At 35.4% G+C, this 14669-nt stretch overlaps 1 protein-coding gene across 1 annotated transcript; it reads left to right on the top strand.

The window, feature by feature from the left end:
• The first annotated feature begins 2350 nt into the window (after positions 1–2350).
• Positions 2351–13229, top strand: LOC120625900 (probable chitinase 2). Its single transcript, XM_039893170.1, has 8 exons — positions 2351–2468; positions 3341–3523; positions 4708–4808; positions 5971–6236; positions 9567–9727; positions 10843–10997; positions 11673–12132; positions 13004–13229. The coding sequence occupies exons 1-8, from the start codon at positions 2399–2401 to the stop codon at positions 13192–13194; spliced, it is 1587 nt and encodes a 528-aa protein (XP_039749104.1). The 5' UTR covers positions 2351–2398; the 3' UTR covers positions 13195–13229.
• Positions 13230–14669: the final 1440 nt, after the last annotated feature.

Here is a 14669-nt window from a genome sequence, read left to right as displayed (position 1 = left end):
GGGCAACCTGTTGAGCTTTGTCAGATACCCTGCTTTGTCTACGGAGATCTGATACGCACGTTACACATAGTTACCTCGAGCATAGTTCTCTTCTACACTAAGTGACAATAGGTCAATATCAGGTCCTTATATCTTATGATTGTAGGAATTTGTCATTCGCCTAGATATGGAAAACATTCACACATATAGCAAGCATACTTACTGGCTAAATGGCTTATTACCATTTCTCAAGTAGTATTAATTTAATATTGTTGACGCTCTTAATTCGATTTTTTATGATTGTTCCTTATTTTAGGGACTTCAATTTACTGTGATAAAAAACCGCCACTTTAAAAAGTGACGGCTAAGCGATGGTAGTAACTCCAGTTCAAAAACGCAACCAGAATCATTCTAAGGAAATACATTCTACTTACCTTAAACTTTAAACTTGCAATTGTTTCAATAGTTTTCGCAATTATATTTTCCTTGTTCATGACGACACAAAAATGATTAAAGTAGAGCTCTGATTCATTAATTATTCAGAATAAACACAATACAATTATGTGGATAAGATTAAAGCTGTCTGTTTGTCGGTCGTCAACAAGGTCCTCTTATTTCTAGCGAATCCTTTTATTAGCTATCTACATAGAAGTCCAGTAACTCTTTTTATTAGCCTTTTTACCAATTTATTTTTTAAAAAGTTTTCGCTGGCTGTAGATTTATGGATTGAAGCCCTAACCACAGCTAGAAGCATTAGGTGTATTTTACTCTACTTTACAGTTTTCATCTATAATTTGGAAGAACTACAGTTGCGGACATAATGAATTGCAACACTAAATTGGTTATGGCTGCTACAAGTGAACAGTTGAGATCGAGCTAGTCTAAAGACTAGTGAATTAGTATTGAATGGATGTTGTAACAAGTTAACAACTCTAGTGTAAAATGTTAATTCTAAAGAAAAGTATGCTTGTACACTAGACAAAAAAGAACATAAATCAAAACCTTATCAAAGTTTGAATGGTTTATGTTATATTTTATCGGATTCCGGTTTTCATAAAAATAAGTAATGTTCACGACCTAGATAAAAAATATCTAGACGCTTTAAAAATTTGTTAAAACTACATTTTTTGTAAAGTTTGCAACAGCAAAATCGATTAACGAAATCCGTATGAAACCCATGAGACCGGATGAGTCGTTGTAAACGAAAATTGATTTTTTGAAGCTCTCGGCTTAAAACGTGCCGAATTTTTTTATTTAGTTAGGGGTAACATTGCGGTAATAATTACACGGGGGGATCAATTGAAATTTTCCGCCAGCCATAGTTAGTTTATATTTATGTTGCACACATAAATATAAACTAACTACGTTAATTACGTAAGCAAAATCGGAGACTACAGTTTGCTAATTCCGATAACATTATAGAACTCCAAACATTGAAATATGTTTAGTAGGCAATAAAATCTATTTATCAGCAATAAAAAATTAGAATGACTAATAAAGGGTTGTATCGCTGATAATTATTGCTAAAATTCATAGATTTATTGGATTACTGTATAGCTAAAATTACTGTTTGTATGTTGAAGATTTCTTAACATCTATTTGTACTAAGTGTTTGCAAACGTTATTTTTTTTAAAGAAGTGATTGAACTGGATCTTTTTTAACTTGACCTACAATTTTTAATTTAATACGAAAAATAACTACATAGAACACTTAAGTTTGCAAAGACGTATGGATGTTTGAGCCATAAGCAAATGAGGCAGGCTTTTTTGTTACCGGATATGGCAATCAAACGCGGTGTAATGTGTCGCAAAAATTTTCGAAGGCTTACTTCTATTGGCGCGTTAGGGATAAATGGTGAGAGAAAAAATGGATGCGCGCGCACACCGTCACAAAAAACCGACTCCATGAAGTTAGCTATAGTCAAAATTTTAGTTTTTCTAAAAAAGGTTTGACAGTCGACTTTCAATAATTCAATAATACCATTTTTGGTTCTTAGTGTTGTTTATTCTACAAACGTAGAATTTGTAGAATAAGGCGAAAGATAAATTTTTTGAAAAGATTTTATCTTGTTTCGCCAAAAAAGTATAACTTCTAGCGCGTGTACATAAATACACACACCTTTTTTTTTACTGCTCATGACTGAATACGATAACCATCAATTATTTTTAAACCCTGCCAAATTATACCATTAATAGAAGAGGAAGTATATAGTATTAAGTAGATAGTAATAATTATCAGGAATCATGAGTGCAATAATCGTTTAGATCATTGCGAAAATTGATGATTAGTTACTGATAAGATCAATTGCCAATTGTTGTCCAAGCACTGATTGCAGCGATAAGAGATTTGTTTATAATAGATGTGTTATCCATATCGCACTTAGTATCAAACAAATCGAAATTCATGTTTGGCTAGAAAATGAATAAATTAAATTTATTTGTACTGTGCATTTTAACTGTGACTTGCAGCTATGTAGCTGCTAAAGAAAGTGAGTTATTTGTTTATGAAATCCGTGAAAAGAAGACATGTGAAATTGTGTTACGTTTATACGTTGGAGAGAGTTTTTTTTCTTATAATATTATTAGGAATAATAAAGGTTTTAGATACGTTGGAAACCTTTTAGCTTTAAGTTATCACCGTTCATAAACTTTGTTATGAAAATAAAGCTTAATTTGCTAAACTCCGCGAAAAGTAGGACAATCTGTTTAATTTATGATTTCTTTAATCTTTATACTCTTCACCAAACAGATCTTCTACTATACAGATTCTCCTGCTATTCGTGGAGTATAGAAAAGTAATCTTAATTTTCATAGTATATCATGGAATACGGCAAATTAACGCTTGCTTTTATCAAATATTTATAAACTTTAGTAATGGCAATCTGTTAGAGGTTTAAGTCGCCTTTTTAACTGAAAAGCTTTGAGAAAATTCCTTGATATAAATAAGTGTGAGTAATTCGTATGTATATTTTTTTATGAAGAGTAAAGTAGCCTGCTAACAATATATAATACAAATTATTGGACTCATACGGTATTTTAGAAAGTATGTAGAAAAAAAAGTTTCATTATTTAATCATGTTTTTTTTACATTTTGCATAATCTGCAATAAAGGAAACTACGCCAATTTCAATTATTAAGTATTGCAGTCATCTGAATCCTCGAAATTGCAACACTGCGGGTGTACAAACTTGTCGATTCTTTGAAGTTCCGACACACTTTCTGCATGAGCTTTCAAATCACGAAAACTATTTGAGGGAACTAGTATAGAAACGTTTATTCAAAGACTAGACTAAAAACTCGAAAGATGCGGTGATCTGACATGTAATTATAATGAGTTTAAAGATAACATCCTTTATTATAGAGGTCGTCGTATGTTACTATGGGACATGGGCAACATATAGACACGGTGACGGTCAATTTGATGTAGCCCAAATCAATACTGATCTTTGCACACACCTCATATATACTTTTGTTGGGATCAATAACCAAGGAGTTGTTATATCGTTGGATCCCTGGCTGGATTTACCGGACAACTGGGGAAGAGGTAAGTTGTGACTAAGGTCTAACTGTTTTCTATTATACTTTTTTTTTAATGAATACAAGATTCATCATATCAACCCTTTGCCAGCCGACTACACGGGTCTCCTCCAAAAATGGGAAGGGGTTAAGGCCGTAGTCCACCACGCTGGCCCAGTGCGGATTGGTGGTTACGACACACCTTTGAGAACATTATGGAGAACTTTCAGGCATGTAGCTTTCCTCACGAAGTTTTCCTTAACCGTTGCTGCAAATTATATTTTAATTGCTTAAAACGCACATAACGTAAATCACGCTGGGATTCGAACTCTGCTCCTCGAGAGTGAAGTCGAAGTCCTAACCACTGAGCTATCATCACTCCGCTTGTATTAGTGGAATATAATCCAACACCACAGGAAGAACAATAATCTGTGGTCGTAAAATTAATAGTATTGCGCTCTGATCGTTTCTTCAGATTTGTTTTTCAAATGCAATCGGTAATTTCAATGGTATACCGATTACCATAACTTAGATTGGACTTTTTAAATGGAATGAAGATTTATTTGTTCACATACAATAATAGCTGATAAGGCAGAACCTCTTTTTAGTTAAAACCTGTGCTAGAAGATCATCTGACCTTTAAAACTGCCCATTTTGTAAAGTCATGGATGAAACCTAATTTATTTTATTAGGATGTGAGTAGAACACAGTTAGACGTTTTTCTGCACCTATAGAAAACGTTTTTGCTAAAGCACCATGGCCTTCACTTTAAGGGTGCAAAGGATTTACATACATTCATTATTTGCTTATTGAAATGCGTCTAAACGATATACTTATAGGTCTGAAGACTAAAATAATTCTGCACCCTACAAACTTGTTATTTCCACGAAATAATATACTTAATTCGGTTTAATCCTTTAATCTCCGAAGGCGGCAAGAAAAAGGCTCACAGCATATCTCGTGTATTTTTAGAGATACAAACAATAGAGATTTTGCTAGGCGATATATGGCAAATTTCCTTGTGAAAATTGTAACTTATTCTTATCTTCAAGTACCCACTTTAGATATTTCCATATGTTAGTAGTAAATTGTATGCTTTTACTTCTTATACTTTATACTTTTACTTTAACTAAGGTTACGCAAACAACACGATGACAAATTTGGTTTTTGTATTTCATGATTCGTTTTTATGTTATGTTAAATGGTTTTCAGATAACTTCAGAAAATTCAACGCTTTAAAACAGTATAAGCCAAGTCTCAAAACCTTATTAGCTGTCGGAGGATGGAACGAAGGATCAGCCAAGTATTCTGTGGTGCGTATGTTTTAATATATTAGGCTTAGTTTTTTGTGGGCTTCTTCTTAGACCAGGGCACGTTTGGAACTCTCGTAGCTTTAATTTTATGTTTACGAATATGGTAATGGCCATCATCTCACTACCATGTTCAAATTTTTCACGTAATATACGCATCATATGTGCCATCTATGAGCCTACTTGAATAAATATACATATTTATGACATATATAATAAATAAATTAATACACTATGACAATACACACATCGCCCTCTGGCCCCTAAGTAAGCGTAGCTCGTGTTATGGGTACTAAGATGACTGATGAATATTTTTATGAGTAATATGCATGCATAAATACTTATAATATACATATAAACACCCATACACTGAAAAACATTCATGTTCATCACTCAAACATTTTCCAGTTGTGGCAATCGAACCCACGGCCTTTGACTCATAAAGCAGGGTTGCTGCCAACTGCGCTAATCGGCCGTAAAACTAGCTGTTGTTCGCGACTTAGTCCGCGTATATTTTTGGGTTTTAAAAACCTCACCCTTTATGTTCTGACGACGTCAATTGTCACAAATTCAACTTTTTTAAAACCTGCTAGGAACCTTTACCAGCAGCTTTTCCGGGATTTATATTGTACATTAATGTCGTGGTACAGACTTCCTCATATAGAGATCCAAGTGTATTCTTGTTCACACCTTTTCCTGTTTTATTATTTGTCAATTACTAATTATATATAATTACAGCTTATCTTATACTAATATATAAAGCTGAAGAGTTTGTTGTTTGGTTGTTTTGTTTGTTTGTTCACTTGAACGAGATGATCTCAGGAACTACTAGTCTGTGATCTGGTGGTATTTCTTTGTTGGATAGCCCATTTGTCGAGGAATGCTATATATCTTCACGCTAAGACTATTGTTTGTAATTATTGTTTTTTTCCTTTTGAGAGATTCCGCTGCACGCGCTGCGTAAACGGATAAGGTTTTGATAAAAACATGTATAACATAGTTGTTCCCCTTTAAAAGTTCTCAAAGTAAACCGCAGCAGAATATGTCTATCTTTTAAGGTTTTCTTACACGCAGACAAAGTAGCGAGTGACCGCTAGAAGTCTTATATTTAAGTAGGTATAAAATAATTGAGTCGTGCAAACACTTTAAATAATTTTATTTTTAGATGGCGGCAAGTCCAACTTTAAGAAATAATTTCATTACTAGCGCCATTGAAATGGTTCTAAAGTACGGTTTTGATGGCTTCGACATAGACTGGGAATATCCTAATGGTCGCGACTCTGTCTACGGGAAGGCTGACATCGACAACTTTACTCTACTACTGAAGGAGATGAGGGCGGAGTTCGACAAACACGGTCTGTTGTTGAGTGCGGCGGTAGCTGCCGCAGGGAGCGTCGCAGCTTCGTACTACAATATACCAGCTTTTACACAGTGAGTTTAAACATACTCAACAACATAGTTAACATACATATACACTAGCTGACCTGCGCAACTTCGTCTGCAACAAATCGGTTACTACAGGTTTTAATATCTTAAAACTCCAGATTTAGTCCTGTTTCATTTCCAAACTACATTATATTTCTTTACCCGTCGTAACTTTTTGCCTTTCCGGAATCTCACCACTAACACCTAAATGTTATGGTATGGTATTAGAGTTCAAATTGACAAATTGAAATATATATATATATATATATAGAAGATAGACTACCTGTAAAAGCCTAAAAACAACACTAGTAAAAACAGACTAATAGTCAATTTGAACTTTAATATATATAAAAGTGTGTGGGTATGTTCCGTATAGGCTCCGAAACGGCTGGACCGATTTCAATGAAACTTTCAGGGAATCTCCAGATTGACGTGGCGAGTAATCCTGTAAAGTTTGGTGACGATTGGAGCACTCCTATTTTGAACTGTCAAACCGTCAAATACAGCTTATTTACTATGATGATATTCTATTGTGTGGGTGTACATGGGTGTAGATAATGATCTACACCCGCTCGAGATGAGAATAGAAGAGAATGAATACGGAGAGAAATAAATGATTTAATATATTATGAGACTTAAATTAAAAATTTAATGATGTAAGTTTATTGTTTAAATAAAATAAAGCAAAATCTAGCCTGGCGAAGCGGGCTTGGTACGCTAGTCTTTCATATTATTCTATCCGTAAGGACCATCTTCGTAATTCAAGGAATATTCTAGAAAAGAATTAGTGAAATCGGTTTAGCTGCTCTCGAGATTTGCGCTCAGCAACACATTCATCGATTCATTTTTATATTATAGAAGATAGGAACGACATAGTTAACACATTAGGAAAATAAATTAATGAAACCAAATAGATAGAAAATTATAAACCTAAACAAACAGATGAAAAAAATATATATAGCTTCCCTGACCGTTTTTGGCCATTGTGGTCAATCTGCAGAGAGATTTTCCAACTACGTGGTAGTAACCAAGTGCGTGCGCAAACACAGGTGCGTTCTCTTTTCCCTAACTCTCATAGTCCCATGGGACGGCAGCTCCGACCCGACCGGAGAATATCAGGCTTAGGGCCTTGGAGAGCTCAAGGCACGGTGATGAATCACCGCCAATTCCCAAACTCCGGATTACAAACTAAAAATCGATACTATTCACTCGCCAGCCCGGGGATCGAACCTAGGACTTCGTGATTTGCATTAGAACACGCTTACCGCTAAACCAACAGGGCATTTATAAATAATATATAAATGAGGATGAAAAATTTATAAATGGAAACTCTATATTATTACTTACCAATGTGCTGTTAGGTATTCAAAGGATCATCTTATGCTTTGTGTTACATTTCTCAAGGAATACTATGTACACTGATTTTCAGTGCGGACCCCTAATATATTACCGCCCCAGATACTGTAGTGTACTTACTTTAATTCATAATACATAAAATACTGTAGATATAATTTATTGCTGCATTCGATTTTCGGGGATAAAGGTGTACGGGAGCTATGGTGATACGCTCGACCGTAACAATAGGAAGATCTTCCTCCAAGCGGGTGATCGTGCGCAGGGACCGAGGTCCTAACATTCATTTTTGGAAGTTGTATATATAGGCATTCTTCGTGAACACTTCGCTAGCGCGATGCAGGATTTTTGTAGCGCCATCTAGTTATGTAATGTGGAGACCGCTACAAAGGATAATAGTTTTACTGTTTATAAATTCTCACTACAAGCCCGGAGTTGTCGGACTGTCTCGTACGTTGCCTTTGACTTCCGTTTAACATAATTAACACGTGGCAATGACAGGTTGTCCATGAATCCGCACTGGGCCAGCGTGGTGGACTACGGCCCTAATCCCTTGTCATTGTGGGAGGAGACCTGTGCCCTATAAATAAATAAATAAATAAATATATTACGACAATACACACATCGCCATCTAGTCCCAATTAAAGCGTAGCTTGTGTTATGGGTACTAAGATGACTGATGCATATGTTTTATAAATAATATACATAAATAATAAGAATATAAATAAACACCCAGACACTGAAAAACATTGATGCTCATCACACTAACATTTTCCAGTAGTGGGAATCGCACCCACGGCCTTGGACTCAGAAAGCAGGGTCGCTGCAATCTGCGCCAATCGGCCGTCAAACTATAGTGCCTAAAATAGTGGGCCGGTAATGGGTTGATATGATTATGATGATGATGAATGACAGGTAAGTCAAGGCCCCTTACCTGGAGCAGCGTGGAGGGTCATGCTCTAAAATGCGAGCCCCCCTACGTAATACCAAACAGTGGGATAACAATAGGCTAAGGATCAGTCAGTCATAGTGTATTTCTAGTCGTAAGAGCAGTGCGCCATTTACCTGTCGAAGTTCAACGAATCATAGCTCAAATGCAAAGCGTGTCCGTTGTGTGGCCGATAAAATTTCGTTTTAGCCTTTTTATGTTTGGTAAATGCGCATACTGCACGTTTTTTAAACCTTTACGTAAAATATATTTCGCTTTTCGAGTATTTTTTGAACACGAATTTTCATCAGTGTTTCTACTTAGGTTTACGTTTCGAACCGACGTAGACTATTTTATTACATTAACTATTAATTTGTTATTTAATCGTGTGCCCGTATATCTATGGCTATGACTGTTGAATTAAGGAATATAAATTCTGAAGTTTTCTTATTGTTTCTTTACTCGTATCTCGAAGTGTAAGCATAGCAATCCGCACAGAGCGCTAACATCTTTGTTCTTGTCCATGAACTGTCATTTACATGGCGTGATATATATTTAGCAAATAAGTTTGCAATAACTCTGCTTCATAAGAAGTACCAGAGTTTCCGACATAGCTGGTCGAGTTGTGAGACTAGAGTAACAATGGACGGGGTACGGAACGTTAGTACAGAAGACCGACGGAATTTGAGTTCCTATAATGCTTGAATGACGACGTTACACCTCCTCGCTTCCACTAGGTAAATAACTGACACCAAGCGAGACGCTGGACAAATGCAAAACAGGATCGCAGAGTGTGGAAGTTCTTTCAAAAGATCTAGGTACAGCAGTGGACGTCCAAATTTTGATGATAGTGAAATTCATAGTAATAATACTCCACTAAATTTTTTGGAAACTTCGGTGGATTAATAAATTGACACAGCTGGATTTCGACTGCGCCAACCATGTATGTTTTTTTCCATTTTTATTAGGATATTAAAAGCGTTTTTTAAAGTTCATGTTTAAAATAATGCTACAACTTCACTATAAAAAAATCGTGTTTATGTTATGTATTCTAGATACGTGGATTATGTAAACCTAATGACATACGATATGTATGGTGCATGGGATTCAGTCACCGGACACAACGCTCCACTCCACAAGGGTCAAGGAGACGAGAATGTTGCTAGAGAGAACGTCTTCACTGTCGATCTGGCTTTGGAGTATTGGCTTCAGCAAGGTACGGCAATAAATTATTCTGCCCTTTAAATGTAATCCCAGCATTTAATCTAAATCAAAATTGTATCCTTGCTTTGACAGATTACTAGGTTACGCATAGAATTATTGAGACCGTGATCCTAAAACCATCACCTGCAATAAATCCATTAAATGCCCACCCGCTACTATTTAAGTTTAGTTTGCTTACAAATCACTTCCTAAATTTATAACGATGTCAATACACCTACCGTAGAGTTTGAGAGTTTCTTTCGCATATAAAGTCTAGTGCTCAAATACTAGTAACAAAATAAACTTTATTTCTATATAAAATATATTTCATTCGTATAAAGTATACCTCGTAAAATATCTTTCAAAAAGTTTTATTCGACCACGACTTCTGTTCGATTACGTAAAATCTGGCTTTGAATAATGAAATAAGGCAATTAATTGAAGATTATTTTTATAAATATTAAAAAATAAAAATAAACTCGGCTTGTCCGCGATTGTTTAATTTTTTTAAAGCAATTTAATGACCAAGGAAATGGCCCAACACTTCGCAGGGCATGCAGATAACGCGTCCTACAACCTATCGCCCTTTGTCCATCAACCGGTGCCAAAAGTCTTTAGCGTCATATGCTTATCTAACCACAGAATTGCAACATTGCTGCTTGGCAACAGAAATTGCAAAGCAGAGAAATTGCAGAAGTAGTACATTCCCGGACGAGTTCTGTCACAAAAAGCTGCTGAATGTTCCAAGACCTCAGATACAGTACAGAATTGCATGGAATTGCATTAGAATTTAATAATTCCATTTTCAATTTGTTTTTTTTTTCGACTAAACACACGTCGCCATCTCAAAAGTCAGCGTAGCTTGTGTTATGGGTACTAAGATAACTGGAACATTTTCCAGTTGTGGGAATTGAACCCACGGCCTTTCACTCAGAAAGCAGGGTCATTGCCCACTTCACCTTAATCGGCCCAGTAGCCTAAATTATTTCTGCTATAGCCTAAAAAAACATGTCAATCTGTTGTTCATTTTCAACTCGACAAACCTACAAAACACTTTCGCATTTAATATTTTAATATTATTTTTTATATATTACATACTCGTATATTATATTTAATGTGTGTGTAAAGGTTGTCCTGCAGACAAGTTGGTTCTGGGTATACCACTATACGGACGCACGTTCCAACTGACGAATGCTAATAACAACGGAGTCCGAGCACCAGCAAGTGGTGCTGGAATCGCAGGCCCGTGGACTGCCACTAGTGGATTTATCGGGTACAATGAAGTAAGTCACACGTCTAATCTTAAAAGTGATTTCTTGGAAAAATGTTAATGGAAAATATCATAATATGTCCCATGATGTAATCTATGTGACTGCTAAATACCAAAATCTGTCCGAGTGTAACAAACCGAGAGAATTCCTGAATTAATTTTAGTATAAAAGTATCATCAACATCATCATAAATTCAACCGATTGACGTCCGATTGATTGACAATATAGGTTGTTTGAGGGGAGTTCTACAATCCACATACCTACGCCGCTGTCTACCTCGTTGGGGGACTGACGTACGCTACGTTTACCGGTGCGGGCCATCGCCATTCCAGCGCCTTAAGACCCCAACGTCCATCGGTTATCCGAGCTATGTGCGCCGCTATGTGATTCGCTGAGCTATGTCGGTATCTCTAGTTCTTCTACGAATCTCCTATTTTCTGATTCGATCACGTAGATATACCCCTAGCAAAGCTCTCTCCATCGCACGCTGAGTTACTCTGAGTTACGAGTGTACGCAAGAAGTTAAGAGGCCCATGAAAGTACAGATGGAAAAAAATAACAGCACTTCTTTATCACATGTTTTAGGATTTTTCAAACAAAAAAATGTACCTATTAGGCCTAGATATTGATCTTATATTATGAATTCCGTATAAATTATTATTAACTTTATGCATTTGTGTATTACAGTTTTGCCTGAGGTTGAAAACAGAGTCTTGGGATTTACGTTATGACAGCTTAGCCAAAGTACCATATGCTGTTCAAGGTCGTAACTGGGTTTCCTATGACGATCCAAACTCTATAGCGGTTAAAATTGAACACGCTTTACAATATAACATAGCTGGAGCTATGATATGGAGTATAGAAACTGACGATTTCCGTGGGAAATGCGCAGGAGACTTTCCTTTGCTCAGAGCTATCAACCAAGCACTGGGAAAATATTCGGCGACAACAACACCGGCTGCAAGTTCTACAACAACCACGTCAACTACAACTACTACTACTACTACTCCTAAGCCGGCGCAAACTTCAACAACTACTACTTCTCAGCCTACAACAACTTCAACGACCACTACTACTCAACCTGCACAAACAACAACAACTACTACTTCTAGACCTGCAACATCTTCAACTTCAACTACCACTTTGGGTAATTGCAACTGAAACTATAATCGTAGTTGTTTAGTAAATTAAGTGAGATTTTGATAATAATTTATTAATATAGATAATGAGTTTCTGTCGACTATAGTTAGGAATTGATATTAGTTGTACATGTATAGGAAAATTTAGTAAATTAAGTTTTAGCTTATTTTATCTTGCAATGCGCCCACGAATTCTAACTCTTTCTGTCCATAAAAACATTTGAGAATGAAAATGAGAGTGATTATGAAATTTATTATTGAGTCATTCGTCAGTTTACAATCGTGTTGGGAATCCTGATGTAAGTTTTAAATATAAATTGGTTTTCCAGGGTCACCACTCTACTCCGCACTCTACAATTTTATCTATAATAACAATGAAAACCAAATACCTATAGATATAGGAATGTTGTTTGCGTTCTAATAATTGCGTGTTAAATCGAGTATTGTGCTTATTCGAGTGCATAATATAGTGTGTGCGTGTGTGAGTGTGTGTGTATATATGTCTGTGTGTATGTGTGAAGTTACAAATACATATTTCAGATATTCAGAATATTCAGGATATTCAGAAATTGGATATAAATGATTTACTAACGATGAATGACAGATTGCACAAAAACTGTAGTATTGGAACATTTATACTGAGAAAATTTTATAAAAGACTGATTCAACATTATTTTTAAATTTTTAAAACTATCAATAAACCTTGTAACAAACTAAACAAACTAACCATAATAAAACATTAGTTTTTAGTAAAAAAAACAAACAAAAAATATTTACAAAAGTTCTAAACTATGTTAGCATGTTTCAGATTCAAAAGTTATAACTTCGTTTGCAATACAATTTTTTCTGTACGATTATATTATTATTTTTCTTTTTTAGCACCTTCGTCATCTGTTTGTCAAAGAGAAGGATTCAATCCTGACCCTACTAGCTGCAACAGCTTCTACGTCTGTGTGATGGGTGGTTATGGAGTGTTAGTGCCACACCGCTTCACCTGCTCGGCAGATCTTCATTGGGATCAACAGAATTTAGTATGCAATTACTCTCACCAAGCAAATTGTAAAAACTGATTGTATTTTCCAAATAAAAATTATTGTCAATCTTTCTTACGCTTTTGATTAACGTTCTCCCTTACATAGTGTTAAGCGCTGTAGTCTTGTTGTTGGGAGGTCCCAGGTTCCCATCCCCGGCAGGAAGTTTGGGAATTTTAAATTTCTGATTTTGTTCTGATCTGGTGTGGTCGAAGGCTTCAGCAGTGGCTTATTATCACCCTACCAACAAAGACGTGCCACTAAGTGAATTAACGTTTCGCTACGATGTGGAGCCTGGGTTTAATAAAACTGCAATACCTGAGTACAAATCCCTCGTATCCCGAACTTACTTTAAAGTTGGTTGTCTTCGAAAAGATTTTCCAATCGTAAACAAAATAAGGTATTTGTCCTTTGCACTACATACTAAATTTCATAGCACTACTAACTGAGGTAGCATTCAAATCATATTTTAGAAGAACAGATTATGACCTGAATGATATGTTTATTATGACCTCGGCAAATAATATGCAACGCATCACCCAACACTCCAAGCGTGTTTAGCCAAATAAAATAGACACACGTCGATTCACATGTTTAGTTTATATGGTCTTTATGTGTCTCCAGCTAAAGCATCTTTGACAACATCGTTAAGCGTAAACCTATTAACGGTCTGCTTATTTAAACAATAGGTTAAAAAAGGGATTATTTACTTAACTTGCTCATATTTTCTTATCGCATAACAGACAATAGGGTATTTTGGTAAGAAATTATTTCTTTTTTTACCCAAAGAATACAATAACAGCACACTTTAATGATATTTACTCAAATGTTACGTTAAGATTCGGGATCTTATTCAATCTTGAACGTTTTAGATGTTTCAATTGTCATATTCAGAACTCTGCCTTGAGGGCGTTTGGAAAGGTGAGGTTAAAGCTATTTTCATGGTAAATGATTCATGGACCTTTTGGAAGATGTACGAATAATAAGATTGGGTATATACCCAATTTTATTACGAATAATAAGATTGGGTATATGCCCAATTTTATTATTCGTACATCTAATTCATCCAAAAATATTTTTGCCATCTCGACTCACTGGCGCATTGGTTAGCGCTGCGGTCTTATAAACGGTCCCGTGTTCATTCCTGGCAGGGGTTATACAATAGAATAGAAAATCTTTATTGACACACAACAAAATAGGAAAAAACACAAGGAAAACAGTAATAGTACTTAGTGCTAGGGTGCAAAGGCGGCCTTATTACTAAAAGTAGTATTTTTTTCTAATTTAAATATTAGGTCTTTAAATCTCTGTAATATAATCCCCCCTTGAAACTTAAGTCACGAATATTTTCTTTAAAATTTATTTATTTCCAACTTAAATTTAATTGGAACATTAACATTAACATTAACATTTTACATTAACTTGAATTTAATTTCAAATGGATAAATCTTAAAATGAATTTATTTCAAGATCTCACGGCTGAAGAATTAGGGTAGATCACTTTGAAATATCTT

This window comes from Pararge aegeria, chromosome 1, assembly GCF_905163445.1.
Source record: "Pararge aegeria chromosome 1, ilParAegt1.1, whole genome shotgun sequence".
Taxonomy (NCBI): Eukaryota; Metazoa; Arthropoda; class Insecta; order Lepidoptera; family Nymphalidae; genus Pararge; species Pararge aegeria.
Note: the sequence above shows the minus strand (reverse complement) of the source record. Positions and strands in the feature narration are given on the sequence as shown.

Coding starts and splice junctions, on each gene's coding strand:
- LOC120625900 (XM_039893170.1), top strand. CDS start 2,399: ATGAATAAATTAAATTTATTTGTACTGTGCATTTTAACTGTGACTTGC. Junction 9,728..10,842: donor GGAGTATTGGCTTCAGCAAG/GTACGGCAATAA, acceptor GTGTGTGTAAAG/GTTGTCCTGCAGACAAGTTG. Junction 10,998..11,672: donor GATTTATCGGGTACAATGAA/GTAAGTCACACG, acceptor TGTGTATTACAG/TTTTGCCTGAGGTTGAAAAC.